Source organism: Chiloscyllium plagiosum, chromosome 24 (assembly GCF_004010195.1).
Source record: "Chiloscyllium plagiosum isolate BGI_BamShark_2017 chromosome 24, ASM401019v2, whole genome shotgun sequence".
Lineage (NCBI taxonomy): Eukaryota > Metazoa > Chordata > Chondrichthyes > Orectolobiformes > Hemiscylliidae > Chiloscyllium > Chiloscyllium plagiosum.
The window spans coordinates 45,260,093-45,277,654 of record NC_057733.1 but is presented as its reverse complement, the minus strand read 5'-3'; the positions used below and the strand labels follow the sequence as shown (position 1 = coordinate 45,277,654).

The window sequence follows — 17,562 nt, the reverse complement described above, 5'->3', positions numbered from 1 at the left end:
CTTAGTGCTTCTCCTACTATGGTCTCTGTTAACCTTTAACTCTCGTCACCCAATCATTGGCATCACACATGCAGCTATAAAAGCACGGAGATCAGGAATCCCCTCCCTGGGACCCCTTTTGTTACAATGTCAGGAATCACACAACACCAGGTTATAGTCCAACAGGTTTGTGTGAACTCATAAGCTTTCAGAACGCTGCTCCTTCGTCAGGTGAAGTGGGCTTCACCCAATGAAGGGGCAGCATTCCAAAAGCTTGAGATTTCAAATAAACCCACTGGGCTATAACCTGGTGTCATGTGACTTTTGACACTGTCCACCTCATTCCAATGCCAGCAACTCCACATTTTGCTACAATCACAGTGAAAAAAATTATCAACCATTAGTGGTGTCAAGAAATTTGTATTTCTTGCTTTACTCTCACTGACATAACCTCAAATGTGGAGATGAAAGGTTACCTGTGGAATTTTCAGCTTAGAAGAAAACTGGAACTTGACTTGAAATATACAAACAAAACTTTGAGCAACAAAGAGAAAGCAACAGCAAGGATATGGAAAGCTCCCCTCCCAAATCTTACCAAACTAGTGCCGGAAAGGGAAACAACTTGGAAAAACCTTTTGTTGACTGAGAAATCCAGCATATATGAGAGCTTCACAAGGAAAGAGGATAGCAGTGAAACAATTGTGGCTCAGGTTTTACTCTTGCAATCAAGGACTCAAAAAATTGCTGCTGCCATTTATTCTTCTCATCTGGGTTAAATACCCCTCCTTCCCTGACTTTCTATCCCTGATGTAACTTCAATACCTATGCCTTTGTTACTCATATCATTTTTACTTCGGACAATAAAACTCCACTCTCAAGAAAACCTCAGAATTGTATCTCTTTCATTTTTGATCAAGAAAATTAAATTTAATTCAAATGTGGCAGCCATGTACTGAAGAGGAGAAAAATGAAATGAAATTTGCAATTTAATGAGAAGGTTTTGTTTTAAAAAAAGACAACATGGGAGCCATGAACCTTCCTCGGCTGATGATAATACTTAGCAACGTTTTCTTCAAGAACTTCCTGGTGCACTTTCCTCTCAAACCAAACATTCAGTCATCCTCAAATACTGTATTTCCTTTGTTGGTGTGCTACTTAAATTCAATTAAAAAAAACTTACTTCAATGCTGTGAGCCATTTTACCTTCTTTGCAACATATCCAACAGGTTCTTACCTGATCTGGACCTTTATCAAACATCTTTCGTGTTCGTGAAAACTGATGAGAATGTGGAGTGTACTGCGGCCCCCCAGTGGCACCAGCTCCTGGTCGTGGTACTGCTGAAATATCTCTAGGTCCTGTCTGTTTGCTCACATCATTGGTTAGACTGGAACTACTAGTGCTGGGTATAGGAGGAGAACCTCTGGAACAAAAATGAAAACAGAATTTAGATTGAGACATAGCCTTCTGCTACCATTCAGTTACATGGAAATAACAGTCTCACTGTCTCAGGATGTGCATTAGCACATTTCAGACTGGCAGGCCTTCACTCAAAAGGGCGAGGCCTCCAGGAGGTCATGGAGGCAAAGTCACTGAATTTATTTAAGAAAGAAAGTTAGATTTCTAGATTTTACAGTTGCCAAGGGGTTACAGAAATACGGTGTTGAGAATTAGCCATAATCATACTGAATAACATAGCAGACTGAATAACATAACATAACCAAATGGCCCATAACTGCCCCGTCTCTTTGTGGAATGCCCACTCTGAAGAGGTTTTGTTCTTCTCTCCGACACCCCTCTTCCACACTTGACATTAGCTCCGATGAAGACTCATTCACATTCGAAACATTAGCTTGCTCTCTCTCCATGGATGCTGGCTGACTTGCTGTGATTTCCAGCAGTCTGCAGTCTTTTGGGCTTACAACTGTTCCTATTTTCTATGTTTTCCATTTCCTTATTGCCAGGAACTAAGTGGTGTTATTTAATAAAAATAAGAAAATGGTGACTGTCAAATACTGAACATAATACTTTGCCTGGTTTACAAAAAGAGGTTTGTCCCACCATGTCAGCACCAGCTCTGTAACAGCTGCAAAGCAGGGGATTCAAGTGTTTCCAGAGTGAAGGGGAGAAACAAGGTACTATTCCTTCTCCTCTATTCTAACAATCTTGTTACTATTCATCTCAGGAAAGGACATTCTACAACACCAATCAATTTCCATTTCCTACACAAGTAACCACTTGCGATTTTTTGTGTAAGCAAGCCAATTTGTAATAAATTAAAACTGTGCACTCGATGGGTATTGTGAATTGGATTGCGACTGTCCATGTTTTACTGCACACAGGACACTGACAATAACTGAGCAACAAAAACCTTTATTTTTTAATGCAGGTTAGGTCCAAAGGCAGGCCCGACTGCATTGATTAGGTCAGACGATGATTTTGAGTGGTCATTTGACAAGGCTAGACTTTATCGTTAGCAGCAAGTTCAACAATATTAGTTGAAGTTTTGGGTTGCTGAAGCTTTAAAAAACAGATGTTTATAGCTTTGCCAGTTATATTCAACCTCGTGAACAAAGAAATTGATCTTATTTGTTTTATGTTAATGAAACAAATGAATCTTGACAGCAAAACTATTAAGTTATTGCATGAGAAAAGATAGATCAGAGAGGGGGAACTATGCCAGGCTCAGATTTGCTGTCAAACGTTTAAAGCAAGTCCCTTCAAAGAAAAGTTGCATTTCATAGCATCACAATCTTACGTTGATGAAATATTTTAATGAGTGAAACCTTTAGTAAGATAATCTGAGATGAAGATAATTTGATTGTTAAATAGGTTAATGGAATATTCCTGGACTTAGTTCCACAACTGCATATACTGAATTTATTCCAACACTGCGGAAATAGGGTTATCTGAAAATAGCATGTCATAGGTTATGATCGCAGTTGATGATATTACATAGTGTTAAAGCCGTCACATGACAGTACACCTAAAGAAGCCGACAAAAACCCTAACGAGCTTTGCAGTACATGTTTAGCAGGAACAAGAGATTGTGGGAAAGGCTTGTGCTCTCAGGACTTAAAACAATAGCTGTGTTTACACTACTGTAGGATTCTTTGCTATCCTAAAGATAAGAACATTTCATATCAATTATTTATTCAATCTTCTTCTAATCAGTTATAATACGACAAGTAGGTTTTAATTAAGATTCTTCAAGATAATCATTCAGATTATCAAGGTAAGATTCAGAGATGCTATAGCAAGAAATATATTAATCACTAAACTATTAGAAAGAAAGGTTTAAAATAGAAAGGGGCCTCCCTTATCAAGGACAACAGCTACGAGAGTTGGAATGGTGAGAAAACTCAAAGACAATTCTGTTACAGTCCTGTACAAAATAGCAGACACAGACATCATAATTGAGAGATAAGAGGTCACAAGTTTCCCATATACCAAAAGGGGCCCATTCAGATCACAGCAACAAGATTCGTAACTGAATGATGTACTGGGAACCTTATCAAAGTTGAACAACCCAGCACTAATTAACCAGTAGTATGCATGAGGAATATGTGCCACCATGTCAGTGTTACAAGAAAAACACAAAATACATTTTACTTGAAGGTGAAATTAGAGTGTCATTGACTTTTCTTCTAATTTGAGCTGCAGGTTAAGAGGGGAATTGAACCCTCGTGTCAAGGTCAGATTCAAAAGTCGTCTTTGGCCTCTCCTTGTACTGAACCAGTTGATACATGAATAAAAGTTGCCACGTGCCTCGGGCTCTCCTGTCTCCCAATTGACACCTCTGTAAAGATTCACTCCAATAGTCAGAGTCATAGAGATGTATGGCACAGAAACAGACCCTTTGGTCCAACTCATCCATGCTGACCAGATATCCCAACCCAATCTAGTCCCACCTGCCAGCACCCAGCCCACATCCCTCTAAACCCTTCCTATTCACGTACCCATTCAGATGCCTTTCAAATGTTGCAATTATACTAGCTTCCACCACTTCCTCTGACAGCTCATTGCATAGACGCACACCCTTTGCGTGAAAAAACTGCCTTTTAGGTCTCTTTTATATCTTTCTCCTCTCACCCTAAACCTATGCCCTCTAGTTTTAAAAGTCTCTCACCCCAGGGAAAAGACTTGTTTATTTACCCTCATGATTTTATAAATCTCTTGGAGGTCACCCCTCAGTATCCGACACTCCAAGGAAAACAGCCCCAGTCTATTCAACCTCTCCCCATAGCTCAAATCCTCCAGCCCTGGCAACATCCTTGTAAACCTTTGCTGAACTCTTTCAAGTCTTAAGCAAAAATGGCTGATGACAACCCCAACACAGAAACATAGAAAATAGATGCAAGAGTAGGCCATCTAGCCCTTTGAGCCTGCACACCATTCAATATGACCCTGCTTGATCATGCAATTTCAGTATCCCATTCCAAATTTCTCTCAATGCCCCTCGATTCCTTTAGCTGCAAGAGCCATGTCCAGATCCCTCTTGAATATTACTGGTTAAGTCAGATCCCAGACTGAAATCTGGCTTGAAATTTTATTATGGTTTTAGCAAGGTAGTCTTTTACATGCTGCAGATTTGATTTTAACAATAAAACAGAAGTGTGTTATACTCAAACAATTAAAAACAAAATCAAAATAAATCAAACTGTTAACATTAAAGATTTTAGAACACATGAAAATCTACAATCTCATTAAATCCAACAGCACTTCTTTGCAGTACTCACACCAGACAGAGAATTCCCTTTTCTATCACAGTGTTTGACTTAACAGATTCTTTAATTCCCAGTCCTGAGAATGTGAGACAGTCTTCTATGACCTTCACACAACTGAGTGTAGTGCTGTCAGCTTCAAATAATCCCTTCAGGGTTTTAACCAAACACTTCTGGTTTGGAACTTTAAAACTAAACTCCTCAGAATAACCTATTTCTTAACAGTTGAAAACTATTTCCCTTTTGAGGACCAACTGTTTCACACATCCAGCTTCAGCCAAGACTTCTGAAAACACGAGGACTGACATCCATAAACTTTTTCCAAGCTATGAGTGGTTCTCCCAATCAAAAGCCACAAAACATTTGTTCTGAAAGCCTAATGCACATCTGTTTATTTTGTTAGCTCACAAAAAACTCTCTCAAGGAAAACAAATTTCCCATTAGCCTCCAAGAGCACTGTCTCTCTCCACATGTGCAGTTTTATAAATCACCAAGTTACAGAAATGTTTACAAATTAATTATTAAACTTTAAAGACACAGACCAAAAGAAGGGGCCATTAGCTAAAATCAAGCTCTTAAATAGATGATATTAAAATATGGACAAGTCACACATCTTACATCACAAATCTAAGTGCACTATTGAAATATGGTACAGCTTTTCAATACCACAGGCTACAAAATTTTAGAATCTTTAAAAAAGTGATATGTTTATTAAAATTTAACATTTGAACCAGCCAGAGGCATTCATCGGAGTGGATTTGCTTGGAATCGCATGGTCATCAGGTATCAATTCCGAATCAAGGGCAGTGTGCTTCAGTAATGATTAACAGTTACTTTGGTGTTTGAGGATCCCACACATGTCATGATTAATTGAATGAATTCACGCTTCCATAGCTCCCACAGGCAAGATGATTTTAATGTCTAAGTGCAAGTATAAAATCATGGTCCTAAATTGTTTAATGAGTGGCACTAAACCCAGACACTATTGATTAAACTTTCTTTCCCCGGCTTAAACAAACTAAAATTGCTCTCCCATTAGGAGATTATTTGTGTCCTCTTCAAACATATAAAAAGTATGTCACATACAAGTTAAAGCTGCAGTACAATGTTTGACAAGTGCACTGCTGAAGCTTTGTTTTTAGTTAATGTGGTTGCATAAGGAATATTTGTACCAAATACATTATTTCTCATTGGAGCAGCACACTAGAAATCAAATCTTCACAAAGATTAAACATTTTATACAATTGTGCAAAATTCCACAAATTGCATCCCTTTTAGACCCGAGTTGACATATGCACAGACCAGTTTCTGCACTTAATAAGTACTGCTATTTACTCTGAATAAATATATTCTAGCTACAGGCAAACTATCATAAACCATCAGAGGATGATCTCTAACTCCATTAGAAAACACCCCCTACATTTGCATACACACACACACAAAAAGGGTGTTATCAGCAGAGGGAAAGACTGTGCAGAAAGTTCAATAGTCCCTGTTCACATTGTTCGCACAGGTGATTCTTTTGGTTTGCAGGACTTGCTGCTCCTCGATCTTCCTACTTCCTGTACTCCTACTTGCTTATAGGAGGCACAGAGTGACTGGTTCCCCCTCAAAGTCTGTCTATTTGGTTAAGGGCCATAGATTACACCAATTGATGAGGAGAAACAAACTGCCTTTCTTCAGGCTTGGTGTATTCTTGCTGCAGAGAAAGGGACTGTTTCTTCCTTTTGGAGGTGCAATAGCTTCTCATCAAATGTTCACAACCACAAAACTGTTCAGCTACCTATGAGCCAATCACATAGCTGTTGGCAGGCAGAAGGTCTTTGCTGGTGATATCTGGTCTCCAAATCACAGACCAATTAGATGTTTGTTGCCAGTTGAATCTTATTTTGGTGCATATACTGATTCCAGTTCGTCTGCAACTCAACATCCCCCACTGATTGAACAGGCATCAAGGTAAACAGCACTTCGTAAAATTGCTGTCAACTTCTACAATCCTTGATTTTTAAAACAGTCCTTTTCCATTTCAGTCCATAATCAAAAACCCAAGAGGAGAACTGGGGAGAATAGTCCATAATAATCAATTCAAATTCAGTACCTATATAAATCAAAGACATGAGTAAAGAGAACCATGCTCTTAAGCAATAATTCTTGCTAATTTATTGTTTTGTCAGATTACACAGTACCATGTGTGATGGGATAGGCACTTCACAGAACTCACTGTTACCAGTGTTGTAATAGTCACTTCTTTAATAAAAGCCCATCTGTTATTTACAAGGCGCATACAACTCTTAGGAATGAATCATCCAAATGGCAACCTACACAGCTTGACTAGTGGCAGGAAATACAAGAGGCAGGGAATGGTCATCGCTAATATGACGAAGTCCTACTGTTTCCCCATGATCATTAACATGTTCTCCACCATCAAATTCTTTGTGATCACCAATGACCACAGAATGAATCTGTAGCACAACACAGCAGTCTGACCTCCAAGTCAGAGGTCTGAAGTTTATGCACTCTTATCCACGCTGGGAGCAGGCTTAGAGGGAAGGCACAAGGATCATAAAACTGGGTGGGATAGGGGAGGGAGATATGTTCCTTAAATCAGTATGCTTCTAGCAAGAAAAATAGAAAGAAGCAATGTTTTATTAGCTTGGGAAGTATATTGGGAAATAACAGAAGAGGCACGAGGAAATAGTAATTGAAACATATTTACAGAAAGAGAGGAGACAGTGAGGACTGCAGATGCTGGAGATCAGAGTCGAGACTGTAGTGCTGGAAAAGTACAGCAGGTCAGGCTACATCCGAGGAACAGGAGAATCGACATTTCCGGCATAAGCCCTTCATCAGGAATCTGATTCCTGATGAAGGGCTTATGCTCAAAACATTGATTCTCCTGCTCCTCGGATGCTGCCTGACCTGCTGTACAGCACTACACTCTCGGCACTTACAGAAAGAAAGTCAAGAATAAGGGTGTTGGATTAGATTAGGATTAAAAGGTTTTGCCCAAAGTCACCAGTCAGATAGTTTAGCAAATGAAAACTGAAAGAACTGCGGATGCTAGAAATCAGAAACAAAAACAGAAAGGTTCAGCAGGTCTGAAAATGTCTGTGGAGAGAAATCAGTTAACATTCCTAGTTCAGTGGCTCCTCCGAAGAACTGGTTTATAAGTTAATAAACTGGTTGATCAGTTAGCTGTGCAAATTCTTTAAAGATAGTCAGGTGTATTGAAATTATCAGAGCATTCTGAAAAGGTGACTAACTGGATATATGGCAGAGTATTATAGTAGTCTTGATGAGGAAGGGGAAAATAGTATAAAGTATGCTTGTGGGGAACATATGAACCAACTGTAAACGTTTCTATAGCTATGCAGAGAAAAGATTGGTGAAATCTAATGTAGGTCCTTTACTGTCAGAAACTGAGGAATTTAGGATGAGCACAGTTTGACAAAACTTCAGAACAACCCACATCCTGCAAGGGTAAAGGCAAGGAGTAGATGTCAAAAAAAAAACTATTTCTTCAAAACATGTTCAGCTTTTCAATAGTTACTAACTGTGCACGTACAATCACAGTTGCGTTACCAAAAGAAATAAAAGTTAATTTCTTTGAATTGACCGTCTTCAATTTTTTGTTCTATTATTCCAGTGATAGGCCTGGAGCGTTTGAAATTATTTTGTTATAACAGTCTCAGGATGTGAATGGACCACTTCATTGAGGGGTCACAGTTTACGTGGTCTGAACAGAGAGCAAATAAAAAAATACTTTTCTATGCCTTAGACGTCCAGGGACAAATGGTCACATTGTGTTGTGCAATTCAATGGTTTCATTAAAAGTAATATATACAGGAAAACGTTCAGCTATTAATTTAGTTATAACTTTGTGCTAGCAAAAGAGCAGCACTTTAAGAAATGATTGTTTTGCAACCAACTTTCCATCTAAGCTGCACAGCAAGCATCGCACGGTTCTGCAAAGGCTGCACAGAAATGAGCCCCTGCATCACTACGATTTCATATTTCATTTATTTTGAGGACTTGAGTTTTGAAGGATTATGTAAAATTGACTCATTTCAAGTTCTGTAGCTAGCTGGACTGTTTTTTAAGACATCACTTGGACATTGGAACTTTTTTGTAAAATAAAGCATTTTTTGGAAACCATATGGATTTAGCAAATTTCTAGAAGTTATCAGCCTGGGTTTTATGGCTACCAGAAAGCTAGCTTCTGTTTGACAGTGTTTTGGAAGCAGTGGGGTTTGGGGTCGAGCCTGCAGTTTCCCAGCTCAGCTCCCTATTTCTGAAAAAACAAAGCCTTACATGGCCAGTGCAGTACCTAGAACACTGATCCAGTTGTTCTTGTGAGATGCCTCTCAAGGGGCTTGTCTCAACTGCATCCGCAAAGATTCCAGAAACAATTGTATGTGTCCAGTAATCTGTGCACACAAGGCAAACCACCAGACTGACAGGTATTTGGACAATTCACTCCTTATCCTTTCTACCTTCAAATAGCAACAATCATTAGCAAAAAGCTTTTATTCCCCCCCAAGACCTGCAGAAAAATCCATTTTTTTTGCTTTCCCCTACCTGGCATACACGTGCACGCATGCTCATATATGAGAGATTACTTACAGGGGTAACTATTTACTTTCATGTTATGAATTGTACTTGTTAATTAGTTTGAAATCTCCTGTTGAGTAAGCTTTATTTAATAAGTTAATAATTCTGTTTATTAAAAAACACCTGGATGATAGCTCTTTTTGCTATAAACCTAATACAAATAAAGTACATAATAGGCCATATCAGTGATTGGGTAAAGGATTTTATGTTGTGACCAGAGGCATTGTGGGACAAGTTGTCGGTAGTGTATTCCTCCCACTTTAGTTTTAAGTATGGCCATTTTCAAAAGAAAAGCACACAAAGAAATCACAGCGCACTCACAAGTCATAAGGAATATGAATTGCATGACCGCAACTCATTTTTATCACCAACAGCACAATACGATAATTCATAATTAGCATCCCTTGATCAGTAGGAGTTCAGATGAATCAGTTGGCAAGATTTTTGCAAGGTCTGTAAAAGTTTGTAGCTCAGGTTGAGGTTTAGGGTGTAGGTTTGCTCGCTGAGCTTAGGTTTGATAGCCAGACGTTTCATTACCTAGCTAGGTAACATCATCAGTGGCGAACTCCAAGTGAAGTGAAGCTGTTGTTCCTGCTTTCTATTTATATGTTTGTCCTGGATTGGGTTCCTGGGGTTTGTGGTGATGTCATTTCCTGTTCGTTTTCAGAGGGGTTGATAGATGGCATCTAGATCTATGTGTTTGTTTATGGCATTGTGGTTGGAGTCTAGGAATTCTTTGGCATGTCTTTGCTTAGCCTCTCCTAGGAAAGATGTGTTGTCCCAGTCGAAATGGTGGGTTTTTTCATCCATGTGTAGGGCTACGAGGGAGAGAGGGTCGTGTCTTTTTGTGGCTAGCTGGTGTTCGTGTATCCTGGTGGCTAACTTTCTTCCTGTTTGTCCTACGTAGTGTTTGTAGCAGTCCTTGCATGAAATTTTGTAGATGACGTTGGTTTTGTCCAGTTGGTTTGTACTGGGTCTTTTAAGTTTGTTAGTTTTTGTTTGAGAGTGTTGGTGGGCTTGTGTGCTACTAGGATTCCAAGGGGTCATAGTAGTCTGGCTGTCATTTCTGAGACTGCTTTGATGTATGGTAAGGTGGTTAGAGTTTCTGGCTGTGTTTTGTCTGCTTGTCGTGGTTTGTTCTTGAGGAATCTGTGGACTGTATTTTTTTTGAGCCTCATAGCCCTACACACGGATGAAAAAAAACACCATTTCAACTGGGACAACACATCTATCCTGGGACAGGATAATCAAAGACATGCCAGAGAATTCCTAGAGGCCTGACACTCCAACCACAACGCCATAAACAAACACATAGATCTAGATGCCATCTATCAACCCCTCAAAAAACAAACAGGAAATGACATCACCACAAACCCCAGGAACCCATCCAGGACAAATATATAAATAGACAGCAGGAGACAATAGCTTCGCTTCACTTGGAGGTCGCCACTGATGAGGTTACCTAGCCAGGTAATGAAACGTCTGGATATCAAACCTAGAGCTAAGCGAGCAAACCTACACCCTAAGTTGGCAAGATGGTTGGTGTGGATCAGTTTAATGTCAACAGTTTCAGTTGGCATGGATTTGTCACCTCACCTCACTCGCGAGAGTGGAAGGCAATGGCAAACTACCAGAGAGAAACAAACCACGAAGCAAGAGACTCAGGGTGAAGCATCAGTCGGCAATAAGCCAAGGATTTACCTTCGGCAAAGCACTCATGAATGAAAACCAGGAGATGCACTTCTGTAATTGTTCTTAAAATGAAATGCCTCCTTGGGTTGGAATACTTAGTGGTTATTTACATTATTTTTCTATCAGTCATATAGTCTATTTATTGCGAGCTTATAATACCATTTTCCCATTTATCCAAATAATTTATACAGCGTAAGTAAATTCACAGTAGGAATTTTGCTAAAAGGAACCTGAATGCTTTAAAACTGTAAAATGATCAGTGATACAGCAGATACTAAATATTGCTTCTTTTCTGGGTGCATGGTCATCCACTGGGCTTGGTTAGAATTTGATTTCTATATGGGCCTTTTCTTATTTACTGCTTAACCCAAACCTAAATCTTGATTCAAGTTGTTACACAGGCTGAATGGAGCACAAGATGGTGATCCATAAACTTCATCCAATACCAACGTCTCTCCTGTAGTGTCTTTCACAGTAATTTGAAGCATACAGCTCCTGGTTTATCAATACTTAATGATTTGTGTCGTGTCTTTTATTTTCATTCATTCACAGGATGAGGTGTGGCTGGTTAGGTCAGTATTAATTGCCCATCACTAATTGCCAGAGGGCAGGTAAGAGTTAACCACATTGTTGTAGGTCTGGAGTCACATATAAGCCAGACCAGGTAAGGATGCAGGTTCTTTCCCCAAAGCACATTAGTGAATTAGATGGATTGTTTTTGACAATCTACAATGGATTCATGGTCATCATCAGATCTTAATTCCAGATTTTTAAATTGAATTCAAATTCCAATATCTGCCATCATGGCACTTAAACTTGGTTCCCCTAGAATATTAAAACCCACATCCCCAGAACAACATTTCTCACTGCCTTGTCATTTCTCTATTTACTGACTATTGTGCATCTATCTCAGTTTTTCTTTCCTTCTGGGTGAGTACTGACACATGATGTTGCATGATAAGGCAGGAAAGGCTGGAACCTCTGTGCCCCTTATCTGATGGGAATATCTGTGGCATGGACATGTATTGAAAGCAAAGTGTGCATGTCATGGGGTCCTACAGAAAAGAGGACAGGCAAATGTGTGCAGCCATATGAGGTACATCGGGCTTCACTCTGTCTGTTAGAGACAAAAAAAAACTGCAGATGCTGGAATCCAAAGTTTGACTGTGGCATGAAGTGGGGATAGGCTTCCTGGGGGCTGGGAAACAGCAGCAACCGAAACCTGTGAATGTGCAAGGCAATGAGACAGAAGCCTTGTGGTGTAAAATTCCAAGCAGTGGAATGTGGTGAAACGGTTAAAAATTATGTCCCAATACATGTGTGAATCTAACCGGAATGGAGGTGTTGCTTAGTCCCGTGTGAATCTTCTTATCTGTATGTAACCAGAATGGAATGTGTTTTTTAGCCTTGCTCTGCTGTTCACATGAATGTTTATATCTGGAAAAGAGTATATCAGCTGGAAAAGTCTCCAGTTCGGTGAGTCTGCTCCGGGGTTACGTTTAACCGCCGAGCGTGGGTTGTTGGCAACCGCTCTACGAGAACTGACGGCTCCCAGTTTTGGTAACATGTAGAGTGAGTATAAGCCAGACCCGTTCTGGCGACGCTGCGGGGAATAAAATGCCCATATTCTAGCAGACTCGCCTCTTGGTCGTTTGTTCTGTGTCAGACTACTCTCCTACGAACCTGACCTTGAGAATTTTTTAAAACAAGCCTGGACAATATGCAGTCTAGATTATGAATTGACAGCATTTACACATAAAGCAAGACTGATAACCTGTGGCAATGGAAATACGTTAGCATGCACGGGAAGTGAATGCCATTAATGAAGACTTTTATTATTTATCTCAGTTCAGAAGCAGGAATATAGAATATCAGACTTTAGGACTGCAACAAGGATTGTGACCCTAACATGCCTTACCTGGCTACTCATACAGGGAGCGGGATCTAATCAACTTCATGCTTGCAAGCTAAAGCTAAAGACAGATTTCCTGTTGAGAACAACTTGCTGCAAGAACATATAGTATCGAGGAATGCATTACACCACTAGCTCAAGGACTTACCCAACTTGATGAATGTGTGTTCCTTTACTGGTAGGACTGGCTGGTGCAGACTGTGTGAGATTTGTGGAATCTAGAATACGTTGTGGTCGGGCATTAACTGTAGCCTGCAGGGAAACATTTATCAAAATAGTAAAACTTTTATAATATGATGAATTCACATATCAAATATTCATAAATCATCTGGAAAGAACATATTATATTTAGTTATTCCATTTTATTGGAATAAATATACCAAGACTGATCAAGGGATCTGAGGCATCGATGTCACATTATTGCAAAATTTTCAAGAATTTAATGTTTGCTTTATCAGCATTATAAAAAATTAGTCATTTTGCTTTTTTTTTAAAAAAAGATAAACTTGTAAGCATGGTTAAATCACGATTTTGACATTATTTAGGTCTAGAAGCTCAGCATTACCCCTAAACTGTTGTGCCAAATTTTCAATAGCAAAATATAAACAAAATCCAATTTTTCACATGAACTCCGTTTCAGCATTACTCTTAAAAAGGATGGTGTTTCATTTTGTTATAATATTCAACGTAACATTTTTGAAAACAAGAAAGGAAAATAAAGTGAGCAGGGCACTTTGCATTTCAAAACAGACTCCAGAAAGATCAAATAAAAGACATCAAATAGGCAGATTGTAATAAATTAAAATCAGCAATGAAGTGTTATGGACCAGACCCGAGACCCCAATTTTTATGTTTCGTTAAAGGCAAGTGTAAGCTGCTGAGTTTCAGATGTGTTTCAATTTGTCCCACACCAGGCTTTAATCAAAGCACCTTGTTTTGGCATTTTAACTGTAAAAACTGTGAAAATAAAGAATTGACATAACTTTAACTCTATTGAAGTACTTAACAAGTATTTAACCAATAATCATCATCTGCTCAAATATAGTCAGCATTCCAGAAACACACCCATAGCACAAATATAATTCAGCGAAAGAGTTTTGGTTCTCATGTGCAGTCCAGTCCAGACCCTCCAGTCCAGAAAAAACAATCTGCCACTTTTGATTTATATGAGGAAGGCTTGCAGTCAAAGACTTCACTGTAGCAGCCGGGAACTCAAACATTTAACTCCAGCAGCCAGCAGAAATCTTCTCACTAATTAAAAGCAAAACTAAAAGCCTTCCAATGTCTGTTAGAGCCCTGACCCTGCCCAGATTCTTTTGTCTCATTAAACATTAACGCAGAAGAACTCCAAACTGTTTACCAACTGCCTGTCTGAAAGAGACAACATTTCAGTACCATTGTGATAAAACCCCTCTGCAAGAAATAGCACAGAACACATCTCTTATAGGCACAGTACGATCACACAAGAGATAATTCTAACCAACACAGCCTGACCAGACCAACCCTGCCTGCTGGACCCACCTCAGCTCACAGAGACAAAAGGAAAACGTCAAACAGGCCCAACAAAAAATTCAAGTTACTGAGGTAGTACTAACAAAAAACTATGCAATCCACCACCACCAAAGGATAGAGGCATTTAAAATTTTCTTTGCAAACTTGAGAGAGGCAACTGTCAAGGAACATGGATAGGTATACAGTCACAAAAGCCATGATTAAAGCAAGTTAACCCAGAAAATGCAACAAATCACTTTAACAGTTGGAAAGAAAGTTTAAATGAATAACAGGTAACTGTAGAACTGATAGCAAGAATTTCATCCTTTCAAAATGCTAACTCATACATAGAATGGGCTGCAGGAAACAAAAGCCCATTCTACCATTTCACAGCTGCAAGCTGGGAGGGGGAGACTGGAGGTTCATTGTCAACCACTGAGCTGAGAGAGTTTTTAGACACATATCTTCATTGGGATCCTCTCAAAGGGTATGCATGAGAATGTGATTAAAGAAAATATATTGTACAGCAGCATTTTAGATCATAATAATCTATTTCAAATTCAACACTAAGCCTGTACATCATTAAATCTACTTGAACAAAGGTCATATCTATTGAGAGTTGGCTCTGTAACCAATAAATGACCAAATCTGAGCATCAGGTAGCTACTCTATAAGTTACCATTTGTTAGTGTGTTCTTCAGCGTTGACTCAAGTCCACTTTCCCTGTGTGCTAAACAGAAAAGCATTCTTTACTCTCACACATAACCTCTCATGACTATGATCTTTAACCATCCTCTGCAGATCTGCAGGGTTTTTAACCAAAACTATCTGCACTCATTAAGTATACATCTTAGTTGTAACTATTATCTTTGCCATTCTTATTTGGCTAATATTTATATTGTTTTCAGGCAATCCATCATTTAACTTAAAAATCTCTTGTAAGAAAGATACCAAATGTTTCTAAACTTTGTGACTTGTTATATCAACATATGAACAAGCAAAAATATTTTTGTACAAAAATAGCAATAAACCTTAAGAGAGGTGCCCATCAGTTAAGAACTCAAGATTGGCAGCATTGGAAGTACCAAGTAGACTCTTCTCCAGTATGCCTAATGTCGTAAGAAGTATTTTGTAACATGCATTATGTATTATTGCTTGATCATTTCTCGCAAGCTATCAATAGCTTCTTTCCACATTTGTGCTAATTATAATTAGCCTTTAAACATCTGATGAATTTTTCAGGTGCTTTAAAACTACTTAACAATTATATTGTTGGGACATTTATTGTTATTTACAATCATGCTAATTTATTAGATCTAAATGTGGAATTAGAATAGATGATAATTGATTTTGGAATGCATGACAACTCTGCAAACCCAGTTTGAAACGTTAAAGCCAAATCTACATCGGAGGTGGTAAAAGGGTTCTTGGCAAAGGGACTTGTATTATGGAGAGCATTTTTCTCAACACAAATTATTAATAGCTAAGGGGAGAAATGCTTGGAATGATGTGCAACTAAAATGTACATTAGCAAGGTCACGTGCTCCAGACATTATTTAAAACTTGGTCCAACGCATATAAAAGAACTTCTAGAGACCAGAGCGATTGCCCAGCCATCAAAGCAACCAAATATGGCATCAAACAGTATTCATAAAACTTAAATCAATAGGAATAAGGGGGAAATACTCTGCTGATTGGAGTCATTAGCCCTAAATACTTGTTTCAGGAATTTCTCATAGCGCTCTCCTCGGACTAAACATCTTCAGCAGCATGATCAATAACCTCCCCTCTTGCAGCAAGATCTGGAAAGCAGCCAGATCTGGACTGATAAGAGACAAGTACCAGACAATGGCCCTGTCCAATAAGAAATAACCTAGCTATCTCCACTTAAAAGTTAAATGGCATTAATATTGCTGATAGTCCAACATCAATCCCCTGGGAGTGACCACTGACCTGAAACTTATCTGGACTCGTTATATAAATACTGTGGCTCTCTGAGCAGGTCAGAGGGTCTGAACTCTGCACAAGTAACTCATCTCCTAACTGTCCAAAAGCCTGTCCCCTATCTACAAGTTACAGGTCAGGAATGCAATGGAATCCTCTCTACGTATCTGGATGAGCTCCAACAAACTTAAGCAGCTCGACGGCATTCAGGACAAAGCAGTCGACTTGATTAGCACTCCATACACCAACTTAAACATTCACTTCCTCCAGCACCAGCACACAGTGGCAGTAATATGTACCATCAAAAGATGCAAAGCAGTAATGTGCCAACCTTCCTTTGACAATAGCAGCCAAATCTGTGATCGTTACCTTGAATTATTATGGTATCAGATATATGAGAACATATATACAACAGATATATATACAGATTCTCCTTCAAGCCACACACCAACCTGACTTGGAACTATATTGTCACTCCTCAATATCACTGGGTCAAAATTCCTCCCTAATTGTATTGACTATGGCAGCTCAAAAAGGTAGCTCACCACTTTCTTCTCAAGGGCAACTGGGGATGAGCAACAAATGTTAGACTTGACAGCAAAATATGAAAAATATTTGCACATTACATTGCTCACGATTAACTGAATTTAGACATGACTTGAAATGAAGAAACATGGACAGTCTTGTATTTTTAAGATGTTCTTCAGGTCAGTTTTATGCTGTTCAACCTTTGAGGCAAAACTGACCATGTTCACCACCTGGAGTTCTTGGTAGGCTTTTGGTAGGTAGATAGGTTACAGCTAAAACCAATCTGCCCCCTGCAGATTCTGCCTTAATTAGGATAGGATAGAATGTTCAAAGTTTGTGAGAAAATTTGTAGCTCGGGTGCTCGTTGTGGTTCTGTTCGCCGAGCTGGGAGTTTGTGTTGTAGACGTTTCGTCCCCTGTCTAGGTGACATCCTCAGTGCTTGGGAGCCTCCTGTGAAGTGCTTCTGTGATGTTTCCTCTGGTATGTATAGTGATTTGAATCTGCTGGTTGTCAGTTCCAGCTGTCCATTGCAGTGGTCAGTATATTGGGTCCAGGTCGCTGTGCTTATTGATTGAATCTGTGGATGAGTGCCATGCCTCTAGGAATTCCCTGGTTGTTCTCTGTTTGGCTTGTCCTATTATAATAGTGTTGTCCCAGTCGAATTCATGTTGCTTGTCATCTGC

The 17,562-nt window shown here is 39.2% G+C and overlaps 1 protein-coding gene across 1 annotated transcript in view; it reads right to left on the bottom strand.

Moving 5' to 3' along the window:
- The window catches only part of rptor (regulatory associated protein of MTOR, complex 1), a 396,655-nt gene that overhangs the window by 98,546 nt on the left and 280,547 nt on the right, over positions 1 to 17,562 (bottom strand). Inside the window, exons 21-22 of the mRNA XM_043715229.1 lie at positions 13,065 to 13,168; positions 1,214 to 1,400 (exon numbers count right to left, since the gene is read on the bottom strand). Of these exons, the coding sequence (XP_043571164.1) occupies positions 1,214 to 1,400; positions 13,065 to 13,168 (291 nt within the window). The remainder of the gene's footprint in view (positions 1 to 1,213; positions 1,401 to 13,064; positions 13,169 to 17,562) is intronic.